Genomic DNA, 13,931 nt, shown 5'->3' with positions numbered 1-13,931 from the left:
AAACAAGATATGCATATTAAATACAGCATATTGAACAATGAAAAAATAATATTACATAAATAGAAATATAATGCAGTGAGAGCAAGATAAAATAATACATATTAGTACTACAATTCACAGTCCAGTTCCCTCTACTGAAATGTGTTCCTGAATTCTGTTATAATACAGCATTATTCCGTTATAAAAAATTCCCTCCTGAACACTTCTGTTGACATAATTTGCAGAAAGCCAAAACTGTGGGAGCCTTCCTGACCTCCAGAGGCAGGCCATTTTGTGGAGTGGGAATGCACATGTACTGGCAGTTGTTGATCTTGCTCATTTGCAGGCTGGCATCTGTAGAAGGTCTGTTCAGATGAGTGAAGTTGTTGTGCTGGGGCATAGGAGGAGAGGCAGTCCAGCAGATATGAGGGTCTAAGGCCATGAAGGGTGTTGTACCTGATGGCCAGTACCGTTAACTGAACCTAGTAACTAATGGGCAGAATTCTGTCAGAACAGAAGTTTCCTATATGTAAAATTTTGCATTTTATACATATTTCATATCTCATCATCACATGATGAAATGCTAGAATATAAAAAGGATATGACAAAAAATTATTCCATGAAGCAGTTAAAAATAAGCATTTCTACACATGTAGAATGTAAGCAGTGAGGGAAATAGTTACATTCAAATGACTGGCAAAATTCTTCACTTGTAGATAGCAGCACTTAATAAAAATCTAACATGGGCCAAAATTGTAACTCATGCCGTCATGCCTATTGAAGGTGCTTCTTGTGATGGAAAAGTCCTTTCTTGAGCCATTGTTAAATCCAGTCAATCATCTATGGACCCAAGTAAAGACAAAATAATTATGCATAAGTGTAACCATTCTTTTGTCAGATGTTCATGTCAGATGTCAACTTTTTTTCTGACAGGGCATATCATTCATTTGAGAACTGCTGAGATGTTTTTCTCCTATGAAAATGTGTAATTTGGAAGCAGTAAAATCAGCAAGCCCTGATTCTTCCATCTTTTAAATAATATAAATTGTACTTGCCATTCATGACATTCCACTTTCAAAGAAAGCTCTGTCATGCTGCAAGTCTTGCTGTAAAGTCCCTAATTAAAATTTTTCTTCATCCATTAAATTATTAGGTAGCCTAAGTTGACATTCCTCAACCCATCAGCAATAAAGGGATTAACAGAGTGACCTACCTTTCAAGGTTGTAGTAAGTACTAATAAAAATTGTACGTGAATTATTATGGACACTCAAAAGTGTTATATAAATGAAAAGCATATTATTTCTGCTTTAATTTTTCCATTTTTGACTTTTGCATTTCAACAGTGGAATAAAGAATCCACACAAAATTCTAAAATGCGTTTATTAGAAAATATATACAAAAGATAAAAAGTGAATGGCATTTTTAAAAGATCAAAATGTTACAAATGCCCCAGTCAGCCACCTCTTGCAGCCACCATAGCACCAGCACTGAACCACTCTATTTCTATAATTTCCCATCCTGTGTTTCATTGGTGGGACCAAGGCTTTTTTTCAGCAGGAACGCAGTGGAACGGAGTTCCAGCACCTCTTGAAAATGGTCACATGGCCGTGGCATGGAGGGCAATCTAAACTCCCCTCTGTCTGGAGATCAGGGGGCGGGGCCACTGGCCATGCGACCATTTTCACTGAGGGCAATTTAAACTTTAAAAAACTCACCCCTTTGTTCCAGCTGACCCAAAGTGATGTCATTGTGCAGTCCTAAGCTCCACCACTGAGTTCCACCACCTCTTTTCCCAGAAAAATGCCCTGGGTGGGACATATAACTGGCTACTCATACAGGAGCTTATAAATGGAGTTCTTATTCCAGATAAAAAACTGTTAAATTACAGCTTCCTAGAAGCTGCATATAAATACATTCAATAATTGGTGTAAAAATCCAAGTTATTTCAATACCTACCCGCTTAATTTGACACTGGAAAAGAAATTTCATCATCTTATTACTTGTGTTCATTTTTTAAAATCTCAGTCAGTATGGATGACACAACCTCTGATAATTTTAAAACTTGTTCCAGTTTCTTTCTTGAAAAAAGATCAAGTAAAGCAATTTCATAGCTGTTCAAGTACAGCCATTATTGCCAACATACACATAACATGTGTGCATCATGCCAGCCTTTAACAAATGGTATGAGTTTCCATGTCTGGCACTTTTATTTTGAAGCCTTTCAACAAAAATTAACATACATTAAATGAGGTCATGTATGAAAGATAGAACTCCACAGGTTGTAGTTTACAGATTTTGTACCTCTGATTTTTTAACAAAATAGAGACATTTGCCTTTGTCCTTTACAATGTTTATATTCTTGCTTAATAATTCGTTCCGTAGATTTTCATAAATATTGATAAGCTTCATTTGCTGTAGTCCATTTAATAATTTACATAAAGCATTCTGAGTTCCAAACCTGTCATATAAAGTTTTTAACATGCGATGCTTTTGTTCATGGGTATCAGAAGGATAATCATATGTTATGGTGTCTATTTCATTGTCTGATAAACCAGCGTTCCTCATAAGCTTCATCCAGTCACGTACCAGCACCCTATTTGTTAACTCCTCACAGATTTCATTCAGCTCTAAAATATAAATTTTAAAAATTAGTGAGCTATATGCATGCTTTGTATACTTATTTACATCCAGGTTACTTTAGTCATGTTACTCCCTGAAGCAATCTTTAGAATTTTTCTTTTCCAAGGCAATATATTCAGTTTTCTTTAGCTGCTAAGCTTCAAATTTTAAATTTACATTACTATAATTACTGGAGGCCTGTTCTGGAGGTGGTTTCAGTGGGCAGTTCCTTACCTCCACTGCTCTTAGCCAACTGCAATTCTCCTCTGGACTTTTCTCTCTTACAGTTTTCCTTCCCCTTTCACACTGCTACCTCAGGAATCATCACACCTCTGGATCACCTCTCCATCTGAAGATTCATTTCCTAATTCTACCTGCTTCCCTTGAACTGCTGCCTTCTCTGATCCCCTTATGCCTGCTTTGCTTTTCTAGGCAACTCAGCCAACAGCAGTTGGGGCCTTTTTACCTGCCCCAACTCTCTGCAGTAGAAAGGTAAGCGCAGCCAATCCCAGCTAAAAGCTCCACTACCACACCACATTTCCTCAACACATTACAAGCTAAATTAACTCACTTCTTATTCTTCAGTGTAAGTTTCCTAAAATCTATCAGCTCCCTACAGCATGCAAACAGCTGTTCCATGTTAACAAAGCCATCCTGCCAACTATGGCATCCTATGCTAGGGTGAAATCTATGTTCATTGTTGCATCTCCACATACATACAGAAGATACAGCAATTTAGAAATATAAGAAGCTAATTAAACAAAAGTTTTTAGATAGCTATCCAAGAAGAAAAAAATGATCAGGGATTGGCCCAGATACGGGGAGAAGGAAAGGCTGAGAAGTCTAATTTCTTCCTTTATTGTAGGGTAGCCAAGCTTAAATAAAACAGAATTGTTTTCTCCCAACACTGCTTGTCTGACAGGCTAGAAGAAAATACTTGAACAACTTACCATCATGAGAAGGCTTAATCACTGCAGAATGTTCACTGTTAGATGGCTGAACCTTTGATTGAAAGAGAGCATATGCCTTAATTTCAATTCATTCCAGCAAGTCATCATATATACATTTTGCACAGATGAACTACCCTTACCAGATACACTTCCATTTCATACAACAGATTTGTTTTATCGACAAAATAAGTTTTCAGCAACATTTTTACTGCGTACTGCAAAGTTTTTTCAGAATATATGTAACCCCTTCAAAATATTCCAGCTCATCAGCACAAGAGCAGGTTTTGGCTGTAAAGCATCAATTGGATAACCATATGACAAAAGAAAACTACTGTATATTGCATTTTCTTGCCTTTTGGCATTTCCTAACATTATATATAATTTCTACTTAACTGTATTATTGCCACTGAATCATCATGAGAAGTATGATGACTTTCTATAGAATTGTACTCAAGTATATTGAGTCAACATGGCCCCATCTGTAGATACTTCAGTCTGCAGCCTCACAACATGGCCACTTGATTCACCCATACTCCCTTAAAGTATCATACAAAACCACTCCCATACTGTTGGATAAATGTAAAGATGATCAATGTGGGAGTCCAAAAAAGTGCAAAAGCAACAGCACCCAAAAGCAACATCTATCCAGCACCAGGGCCGGCCTCGGGGACCCTCCTGGCTCAACAGGTCCCGGGGCCCTAGCTCACAGCCTCACCTACCACTGTAAGCACTGACCCAATGGTAACAGAGGCCACCATGGAGGTGGTGTCAGGAGTCAGGGACACCAAGGAGACCACAGTGGCAGGAAGCCCAAGCGAGGCTGTGGTGGCAGGTGGTGGGCCAGACAGCGACCCCAAGATCCTAGTAGCCTCCGGCTCCCTGGCCAGAGCAATGAGGAAACTCCATAGTATGACACTTGAGAGGCCCGACAGCCAAGTGGAGGAAAGTGACCCGAGAGATGGAGCTGGCAGCTTGGAAGTGAAGACAACAGGGTAGTGCCCCCCACCCCCACGAGACCAGATGGGAGAAGGGCGGCCCATGGAACAGGGCCACAAGGGAGGTCCCATCATAGTCAGGGTCCTCGTGGTGGCAGAGAGCACTGCAGGCAGCAAGCGCCCAGGCCAAGGGACAGCAGCAGTGCAGTGGGTAGGCAGGCAAGGTGGGGGAGGCCGAGAGTCATCAGGCGGGTCTGGCAACAGGGTGGTAGCAGGTATGGCTGCCCAGGGCAGTGGTTAGATTACTGGGAGTGGGACTGGGGGGGAGTGGAGTCTGGGAATGGTGAAGGGATAAAAGGGGAGGCCTGTAACAAACCAGGGAGGAATGGAGAGTGTCTGACAAGGGAACCCAGGGGCCAGATCTCATCCAAGTGAGCAAAAAGGGAGTCACAAATGATGTTAACCTGCCCTGCTCTCTTTCTGAAGCTTGGGACCCCAGTTTGGCCCACCCAGGGTCTCTACCGTGATAACCGACAGCGCCAGGATCAACCAGGGGCAGGGCGAGCCTCACAATATCTTATTAATTTAAGAAGTTTGCTAGGTGTATCTCTACAAGGATATTTTTATGTCCAAGTATCACCCAGGCCTTTTGGATTCTACTTCCTCTTTTTTAAAAAAAAGCATGACTCAAGAGCACACAAGGAAAATAGCCAGGTATGACTGCCCTTGAAATGAAGCAGAAGGACAGGACTATATTCTTCTCCAAAATAATCTTGGAAAAGCTCACATCCCCCTCACAAACCAACCAGACCTGCCAACCCATACAAACTGTAAAAATAAGCAAGACGGTGGGGGGGGAAACCACAGGCAAGAAAAGAACAGAACAGAGGCTGGCATTAGGACACAGAAAGCTGCTTCAGAACCAATTACATACTGGAGGCAAAATCCATGTAGTTAGATTCTTAACAAAAATCTTGACTATACAGAGCCAGGTAGGGTTGCCAGGTCTCCTTACCCTCCAGACGGGAGGCAGGAGACCTGACACTTGCCTTTTTAGATAGCACTCTTGGGCTGCACGATAATGTCACTTCTAGGAAGTGACATCATCGCACAGGCCTCATGCCACCACTGGGAGCACTCTTGCGCTCTGCAGCGGGCCAATTTTGGCCCATTTGGGGCTGAAATCAGCCTGTTACAAAGTGTGGGGATGTTGCCGAGGTGGCGTGATGGGCCTTTGAGTGCTCCTGTGCTCTGCGGTGGGCCAATTTTGGCCCATTTGGGGTCAAAATCGGCCAACTATGGAACACCAGAGTGATGCCAGGGTGGCCCTGGAATGCTCCTACACTTCGGAGTGGGCCAATTTCAGCCCCAAACTGGCCAAAATTAGCCCACTGTAGAGTGCAGGAGTAATGCCAGGAGGGCTCTGGTGAGCTCCTGCACTCCGATTCAGCCTGTTTGGGGCCCAATTTGGCCCACTGAGGAGTGTAGGAGTGTGATGCACCACCCGGGAGTGTACCCCAGAAGGCGTGTCCCCCCTTGCCCAAGTAAGCAGGGGCAGGGGGTGGAGGGTGGGAGCGGAGGATCCCCCGCTCCTAGTGGGGAACCAGCAACCATAGTGCCAGAACCTTCTAGCAGGGTAGTGGGGCATAGTCCTATACTTGACCACGGAGACGATGTCTGTGGATGGGTTGATGGGAGACGGAAAGAATTATTTCAAATTACAGAGAAGCAAACCCCTCCCCCCACCTGTGAACTTTTTTAGTTGTCAGAACGTTTAACCTCCTTCCAAATGTTTTGTATGTTTTTCTTGAAATAGTCTCCACCCCCAACCCCCACATGGCTTTGAAAAGGGAAACTAATGATAGCACTACTACCAATTGGCTTGGTCCTTTATATGCAAAGTGGAATTGCTTCCTCCAGTTTTTACACAAACAGATAATCAGAAATGTGACACCTTCTAGCATAACAGCTTCCACACTATTTCTTACATTTGATTTTACATTGTGAGTGCCAGATTTGTTTGTCAAATGGAGTAGTGGAACAGCTCCAGAGCTAGATGCTTCCTGTGTATTGCCTGAGGGTAAGTTGATATTCTCAGGCAAGTCAGAACAACTTGATTCAAAATCAGGATCAGCACAATAAGTTCGTACTTCCTGGCTCTCAGTAGGAAGCGCATCTGTGTTTGAGTTTTTCCTGCTTGGCAACAAGTCAACAGTGCTATCAGCACTCTGCAAATAAATAAATAGATAAGTAAGTATTGTGTTCGAGGGTTGCTCATTTTTAGATAAACTTTTATGAACACTCAAGTGCAAGTCCAGGTTAAACATAAGGATGTTTGCATTTCCTCACTAGTGCACATCAACATCTATTTAGTCCAGCATTCTTTTTTCAACCACAACCACAATGAAGGGCTTATTCCAAGAATAAGTTTGAGCTACATGCCTTAAATAAAGAAAAGGTACTGTTGTAAACATTTATAGATTATTAGAGCTACTGCAGAAGCTAGCAAAGATATACAAAAAATCCAATGGGTAGAATTGGTGGAAAGGAAACATGTCAAAAGTGAAACTGTTTTGGAAGACAGTTACCATCAGTGCTTTCTGTGGAATTTGTCTGTAAATACAACGTGTAATTGAACTACTGCTGCTCAACTATGTAGTCTCTGTCCCACAAAATTACCTATTCATAGCAGAAGAAATTAGAGTAATTACAAAGATGATGGTGAATGTTTTGACTTGGGGTATGATTAATGAAAATAAAGTTGTAAGAGGTAATTCTAGCAATCTGAGGAATGGGCATGCATCGGGAAAAGTTCAATTTCCATAGCTTCTGCCCTGGAAAGGGCATTTACCCATGCTCTGTCTTGAATAAAGGTATTCCTATTTTTCCCCACTTGATTTTAGGTCTAAATCTTAACTACATAGATTACAAAAGTTGGAAGGTAACTTTGGGGGGAATGTTTTTTTCACTTTGTTGTTTACTATAAAGCTTGAAAAATCAAACTATATGATTAAAATGATTGAGACCATTTCTAAGATCTCGTCAGCTTACCTGATCACCTGTATTTTCCCAAGACTCAAAAACTTGTATCCCTAAACAGCCTGTATGTGTGTTTGTTGGGGGCGGGGAAGAACAGTGTCTTTTTCACATCATGGCCTGTCATTTAACAATAGAAGTTTCTGATCATATCTATTTCCCTCAGGTGAAGTCGGTTCAAGGTTGCTCCAAGCAGCATTTGTCTGTTGTCATCTCCCGCGCTAGTGAAGAACAAGTGCAGACTGAGCCCCGGCAGCACCACAGGAGCACTGATTGGACCTGTGCCTCCTCCTGCATTGTATGTAACTAGTAAAAGGCTGAACTCTGTCCTCATCCTGCCGGTTAAGTGATGCTTGATGGTAACTTAACTGCAAATTTTTGAGCAAGTTCTCCAGCTTCAGTTACCCAAGGATCCCAATTTTTTATTTTAAGATTTTCACAAATCCCTGTGTGTGCCCCATGTTGGCCTCCAAAAGCTCATGAGAGCCACTACAGGAAACATAGTACAGGCAAGGAGCTCTCCGCCCCTTCTGGCAGTATAATTGCATGTCTTTTGAGGCACTTCCACCAAACTATTGTTGCAACAGACTCCCCCAGAGTCTAAGGAATGTATAGTCACATATTTTGACTGAAGCATCAAAGTGAAAAACAGCTGCCTTCAGGTGTAAAAGATCATCCGTACCAGACAGTTGTGAGGCTGTAATTTAGACACAGAATACCTCAGCAAGCTGCTAAATCAGGAACCATACATTTGCCCAATATTGACCAAGATATCATCTGCAAACTCTACCACCTCCCAAATATATCTGACAAGGACAGGCTTTCCTCTCCTCAACCATCAGAGAACAACTCACTGGCAGGTGCTACTGCTCACTCCTCTGACTATTCATAGTTATCTCCCACACTAACCCATCAGCTACAGAAACTGACCCCTGAGGCTGCCTGAACCAAGCTCAACAGCATCTTAAGAAGAGACTTTGGGCTGTATGTGAGGGAGAAGCCACTCCTGCATAGTGGCTTGTCCCTAACTTCTTAGCTTCCCCCAGTACAACACAGCACACTGCTACAGCATTGATAGTTGAGCAGAGGCAGGCTTTCTGCCTTGTTTCACCTGTCTTTCCTGAACACATGCATGTGCAACAGAAAAATAAAAACAAGAGCCTTGTGGCACACTAAAGACTTACAAAATTTGACCATGGACACTTATGCTGGTAAAAAAAATAGTCTTTAAGATACCACAAGACTTCCAGTTTATTTTGCTGCAGCAAACTTACAGAGCTACTCCAATGGAATTATTATCATGAAAGACACTACAGGAAGCCTATTTGTCCTTTTTTTTTTGTCTTGCCAGGCATTGCACTAGGAGCCAAAGCCCTGCTAGAGGAGACTATGAGGGTTATCTGAGGCAGGATGACGGGAGGCAGGATTTCCTCACGGTAGCATCAGCATGTGCTATGGAGAGGATGGATGATCTGGAGGGTGGATGCTGCCTGATGATCCAAGTCCCCTTTTTCATCCATGTCCACCCCTCCTCCCTCAAGCACTTCCAAAGCTGCACCTGCTGCTGAGCAGCCTCTTGAGCAGCAGTTTCCTGTTCCGCCTGAGGCAGTGGAACCTAAAACAATGCAGCGTTAAGCCAAATCAGCAGGACACCAGAAGGACCTACCATGCAGGACACCAGAAGGATGGAAGTGGGGGTGGGGTGGGGAGGAGAGCATGAAGATTTACCTCCTACAACTCAGCCTGGCACCACAGCTGGGCTACTAGCCTCTTCTCAGCAGTGCCCTGAATGCCTGTTCTGTGGATTAACTGGAGAACCCTTGCAGGCCAGTTTGAGAAAAGCTGCTTTAGAGGAAATGTCCTTAACATCACTTCATGGAATGCAAAGAATTCCCCAGTTTAATGAGTCCCTTAACTCACTTAAGCCTAGTTTGGGGGCCGTGAAAGTCTTAGCTGTGCTGGTGGATGACCTCTTTTGCAAATGCAGAGTCAATGCCACTCTGCTATTTCTGTTAGATCTGTCAGCAGAAATCAATACCATCAAATGCTATTGGAGCATTTGGAAAGAAAGTGGTAGTTACAGGGACAGCCCTTCAAGATTTTTGGTCAATTCTGACAGAACATTCATGAAATACTTCCATCAATAAACTGTCTGGGATCTGAACTGTAGGGTTTCTCAGGAGTCTATTCTCTCCCCTATGCTTCATTAACATGAAGCCACTAGATGAGATCATCCATAGTTTGAAGTTGGGCTTCATCAATGTTAAGGTAACCAGCTATATGTGTCTTTTATGAAGCCTCCAGAAGCAGCTGTTTTAGTCTTGAATCAGACAAAGTAGAGGCAATGTCGGCTGGGAAAGTCGATGTTCTGGAAGCATGAAAATGTTAGATGGACACTGACTTCCACTAACTGATCAGGTGCAAAGTTTGGGAGTGCTTCTAGACCAAGAATAGTATGTTGGAGCTCTTGCTAGAAGAGCCTTCTATTTTCATTATTTGGAAACCATCTTCCCTATTAGACTCCGGGCTCAAACAGATATGGCGTAGATTTTTTTAAAAAAGAAAGATCATGTGAACTCTGATTTCCCTTAAAGTAAACCATCTGTAGTTTGTAATTGCAATATTGCACCTTGGAGCTTTCAGTTAAATTGCCTATTTGTGTTACTGCTAAGGCTCACATGTAACAGACAAAAACCTAAACATGTTCAGGATTTGCTTTGCAAGCAAATGCTATTGTACTCTCCAGATGGCCTGATACACACCCTGAGTAATAATCAATTTTTCAGGTGTCTGGAGCAAATGGGGAGAGTCCCTGCTTGCTCTCCTATTTCATGACACCTTCCTGCTACCACACAGAGGACTAACAGGAGAGGATGGAGATAAGGGCATCCTGCTTGTAAACTTCCCGTTCTGCCTTCCCTCTTCCAAGGAAAGCAGAGTGATGAGTTTTATAAAAAGGAATAAGATCCATGGAAACTTACCAAGCGATCACTGGCACTTTTTTCTGGAGAGAAAAAGAGAAAGAAATATTTATACATCTTTCTATTAGAGCATAATAAAACATAGCTTTTAAATTTTGCATCCTGCTTATATGCAAGTATTTCTGGGAATAATTTAGAGAGACTTAAATTAGAGAACAGAAAGGCCAATGGCCCAAGCACACTTCCATCTAGACACTATGCAGTTCACTGGAGCACCTGACAATTCCTATACAAAGTTGGAGTTAGCTTGGAACACTGGAGAAGCACTTGGAGCACTCCTCAGCCTCATCCCTTCAGCTTCCTATCCTTTCTGAATGTCCTCCCCTCTGAAAGAGTCACTTGATCTCTGGTTTCTTTACCTCAAAAGAAATCCCACACTGACAATCCCCCTTCACCTTCTCCCTATCTGCAATCTAGGTCAACAGGGTCCGGAAAGAAAATTAATCAACCATAGTTATGGAATTGTCTTTCTGATACATTCTGGACATTGATTTACAGCTGCCACATTTAAAGAACAGATCTCATACAATAAAGTTCTGTATATTCTGTAATCATTATTTAAATTTATCTTTGCTTTGGCTCATTTAACTAGGGTTAGTTACTTTGAGAAAGTTAGTCTAAACATCAAAAAAATTACCTTCATTCCTGCAAGGGACACAGCATTTTTTGTAACATAGGAAAATACTGATTACAACAATGATCACAGAACCAACAGCAACAAGAGACAGAGGGATGGACCATATGGAAATATCATCAACGTGTGAAATGCCTAAAAGGCAAAAAGAAATATGTACATAAAGATATAGATCTCACAAATTATTTAAAGTCTCAAAAAGCTGGGGGTGGGAGGAATGGGTTGTTTTTGATAATACAGTCAACTAGGGCACTAAGGCAGCTCTCCTGGGGGATCCTGGATAAGGCAGCCCCCTCTTTCATACGTGCGTGTGTTATGTGCCATCAAGTTGCTTCCGTCTTATGCAACCCTATGAATAAAAGACCTCCAAAACATCCTATCATTAACAGACTTGCTCAGATCTTACAAACTGAAGGACATGACTTCTTGAGTTAAGCCATCTCATTTTAGGTCTTCCTCTTTTCCTACTGCCTTCCACTTTTCCTAGCATTATTGACTTTTCCAGAAAATCTTGTCTTCTAATGATGTGACCAAAGAACGATACTTAGGCTTGTCATTTTAGCTTCTAAGGAGAATTCAGGCTTAATTTGATCAAGTACCCACTTATTTGTCTTTTTGGTCATCCATGGGATCCGCAAAACTCTCCTCCAGCACCACATTTCAAATGAATCAATTTTCTTCCTGTCAGCTCTCGTCACCATCCAACTTGCACATCCATACATGGCAGTGGGGAACACCGTTGTTTGGATTATCTTGATCTTGGTCCCAAGAGACATCTTTATCTGTAAGGATCTTATCTAGCTCCCTCATAGCTGCTCTTCTAAGTCTCAATCTCCTTCTGATTTCCTCATTGCAGTCTCCCTGTTGGTTGATGATTGAGCCAAGGAATAGAAAATCTTGGACAATTTCAATTTCCTCATTCTTAACTTTAAAATTGTGTAACTCCTCAGTAGTCATTACTCTTGTCTTCTTGATGTTCAAATGTAATCCTGCTTTGGCGCTTTCTCCTTTAACCTTCATCAGTAGTTGTTTCAAGTCTTCACTATTTTCTGCCAGTAACATGGTGCCATCTGCATATCTCAAATTGTTGATTTTCCTACCACCAATTTTTACTCCAGCTTCTTCTAGATCTAATCCAGCTTTCCTTATGATATGCTCTGCATAGAGGTTTAACAGGTAGGGAGATAATATGCATCCTTGTCTGACATCTCTGCCAATTGTAAACCATTCTGTTTCCCCATATTCTGTCCTGACAGTAGCCTCAAAACAATCAGATGCTGTGGCACCCTCATTTCTTTTAACACTATCCATAGCTTTTCATGATCCACACAATAAAAAGTTGTGATGTAAATTATAAAACACATGCTGATTTTCTTCTGAAATTCCCTGGTGTGTTCCATTAGCCATCATAAATGTGTGATGTGATCTCTAGTGCCTCTTCCTTTCCTGAATCCAGCTTGAACATCTGGCATTTCTTATTCCATATATGGTAAGAATCTTTGCTGTAGACTTTTGAGCATCATTTTGCTCGCGTGGGAAATTAACACGATAGTCCAATAGTTGCTGCACTCTTTGGCCTCTCTCATATACACAGTAAATACTTTGCAAACTACTCCCATATCCCAGGGAGCTTTTACCTTCATATTGACATTGGCCTAATGTCATGATACTATATAATCTCCAGTGTCCAAAGAAAGATTGTGCCATGGGGCAGACCTTTTGCCACCTGCTCAGCTCTCCCCTCCAGCCCCAGAAAACTGTCTCATGCAAGGAAGGAAATGCCTAGGGAACAGGGCGTTGACACAGGGCAGAGCTTTTACTATCCAACCTGCTCCCCTACGTGCCCCTCCTGCCAGGATAATTTCATAGCCTGTTAATTGTTCTCATACTGTTAGCTGCTTTGAGTCTACACTGAGTAGAGAAAAATCATTTTTGTGCCATGTTGTTACACGTTTTTGTTTGTACAGGCAACTCTGTAAGAATCTGCCAGACAGAGCTTTACCAACAATTTATTACAGTGCATTAGAGTTTGGGTGGGATGGGCTTTATTCCAGGCAGATGGACTTGGACAGAAGCTTCCTTTCCAGTCACTGAGAGCTCCACTTTGTACGTTCAGCAGGAGGCAGCACAGCAGTAGTATGTTGGAGGAAGAGCACAAGCCTTCCCACTCTGTCACACAGGTAGCTGTCCATTCTAAAAAACGGAGTTTCATCATCTTAATGAATGAACCAGAATTAAGACAAGAAATACATAAGGTATCATTAATCCAAGCTGTAATCAATACATAGCAGCGATGTGCCTTTTTGGAATTACATGCCCATAACTACACAGAGCTGCAGCCAAAACATATTTCAGATTTTCATATAGTTATCTGCCCCATGTGTAAATTCTTTCTGTTAGTGTGAATTTGGGAAATTAAAAAAGTTTTCAAGCCTACAAAAGTATGATCATGTAAAAGTTACAAGAACAGACAGGAAGATTCAGAAGTAAGAACACTGCATTAAAATCTTGTGGTTATCTTCCTGTATATGTTCACTACAATTCTAATTCATGATGGTAAGTGGGCCCCCACTAATAAAGGTAAGAGAGAGGCAACAAATCAGCCTGTACGTACTGTACCTGTAGGAGGTAGTCCGCACTCCATGTCTGCAGTCGCATTGCAATTTTGCAAAGTTACCTGGCCTTCTGGGCACCTATAAAGCAGGTTTTTAAAAAAGACACCCTGTTAAATGAGCTAGTATTTGTGTCCACTGATAAAATATGGTGTAAGCATGCACCTACAGACGGAACAATCTC

General features: G+C 41.9%; 1 protein-coding gene across 3 annotated transcripts in view; it reads right to left on the bottom strand.

The window, feature by feature from the left end:
* Window positions 1–1,343: 1,343 nt before the first annotated feature.
* The window catches only part of LOC129325179 (tumor necrosis factor receptor superfamily member 22-like), a 28,920-nt gene continuing 16,332 nt past the window's right edge, over window positions 1,344–13,931 (bottom strand). For 2 of the 3 annotated variants that reach the window (XM_054972759.1, XM_054972761.1), the window contains exons 5-10: window positions 13,755–13,828; window positions 11,139–11,270; window positions 10,502–10,524; window positions 6,473–6,712; window positions 3,550–3,601; window positions 1,344–2,607 (exon numbers count right to left, since the gene is read on the bottom strand). In XM_054972759.1, the coding sequence (XP_054828734.1) occupies window positions 2,267–2,607; window positions 3,550–3,601; window positions 6,473–6,712; window positions 10,502–10,524; window positions 11,139–11,270; window positions 13,755–13,828 (862 nt within the window). In that variant the 3' untranslated portion in view covers window positions 1,344–2,266. The remainder of the gene's footprint in view (window positions 2,608–3,549; window positions 3,602–6,472; window positions 6,713–10,501; window positions 10,525–11,138; window positions 11,271–13,754; window positions 13,829–13,931) is intronic. The other variant, XM_054972762.1, reaches the window with a different exon arrangement.

This window comes from Eublepharis macularius, chromosome 2 (genome assembly GCF_028583425.1).
Source record: "Eublepharis macularius isolate TG4126 chromosome 2, MPM_Emac_v1.0, whole genome shotgun sequence".
NCBI classification, from domain to species: domain Eukaryota; kingdom Metazoa; phylum Chordata; class Lepidosauria; order Squamata; family Eublepharidae; genus Eublepharis; species Eublepharis macularius.
This window is presented reverse-complemented; position numbering and strand designations above follow the sequence as displayed.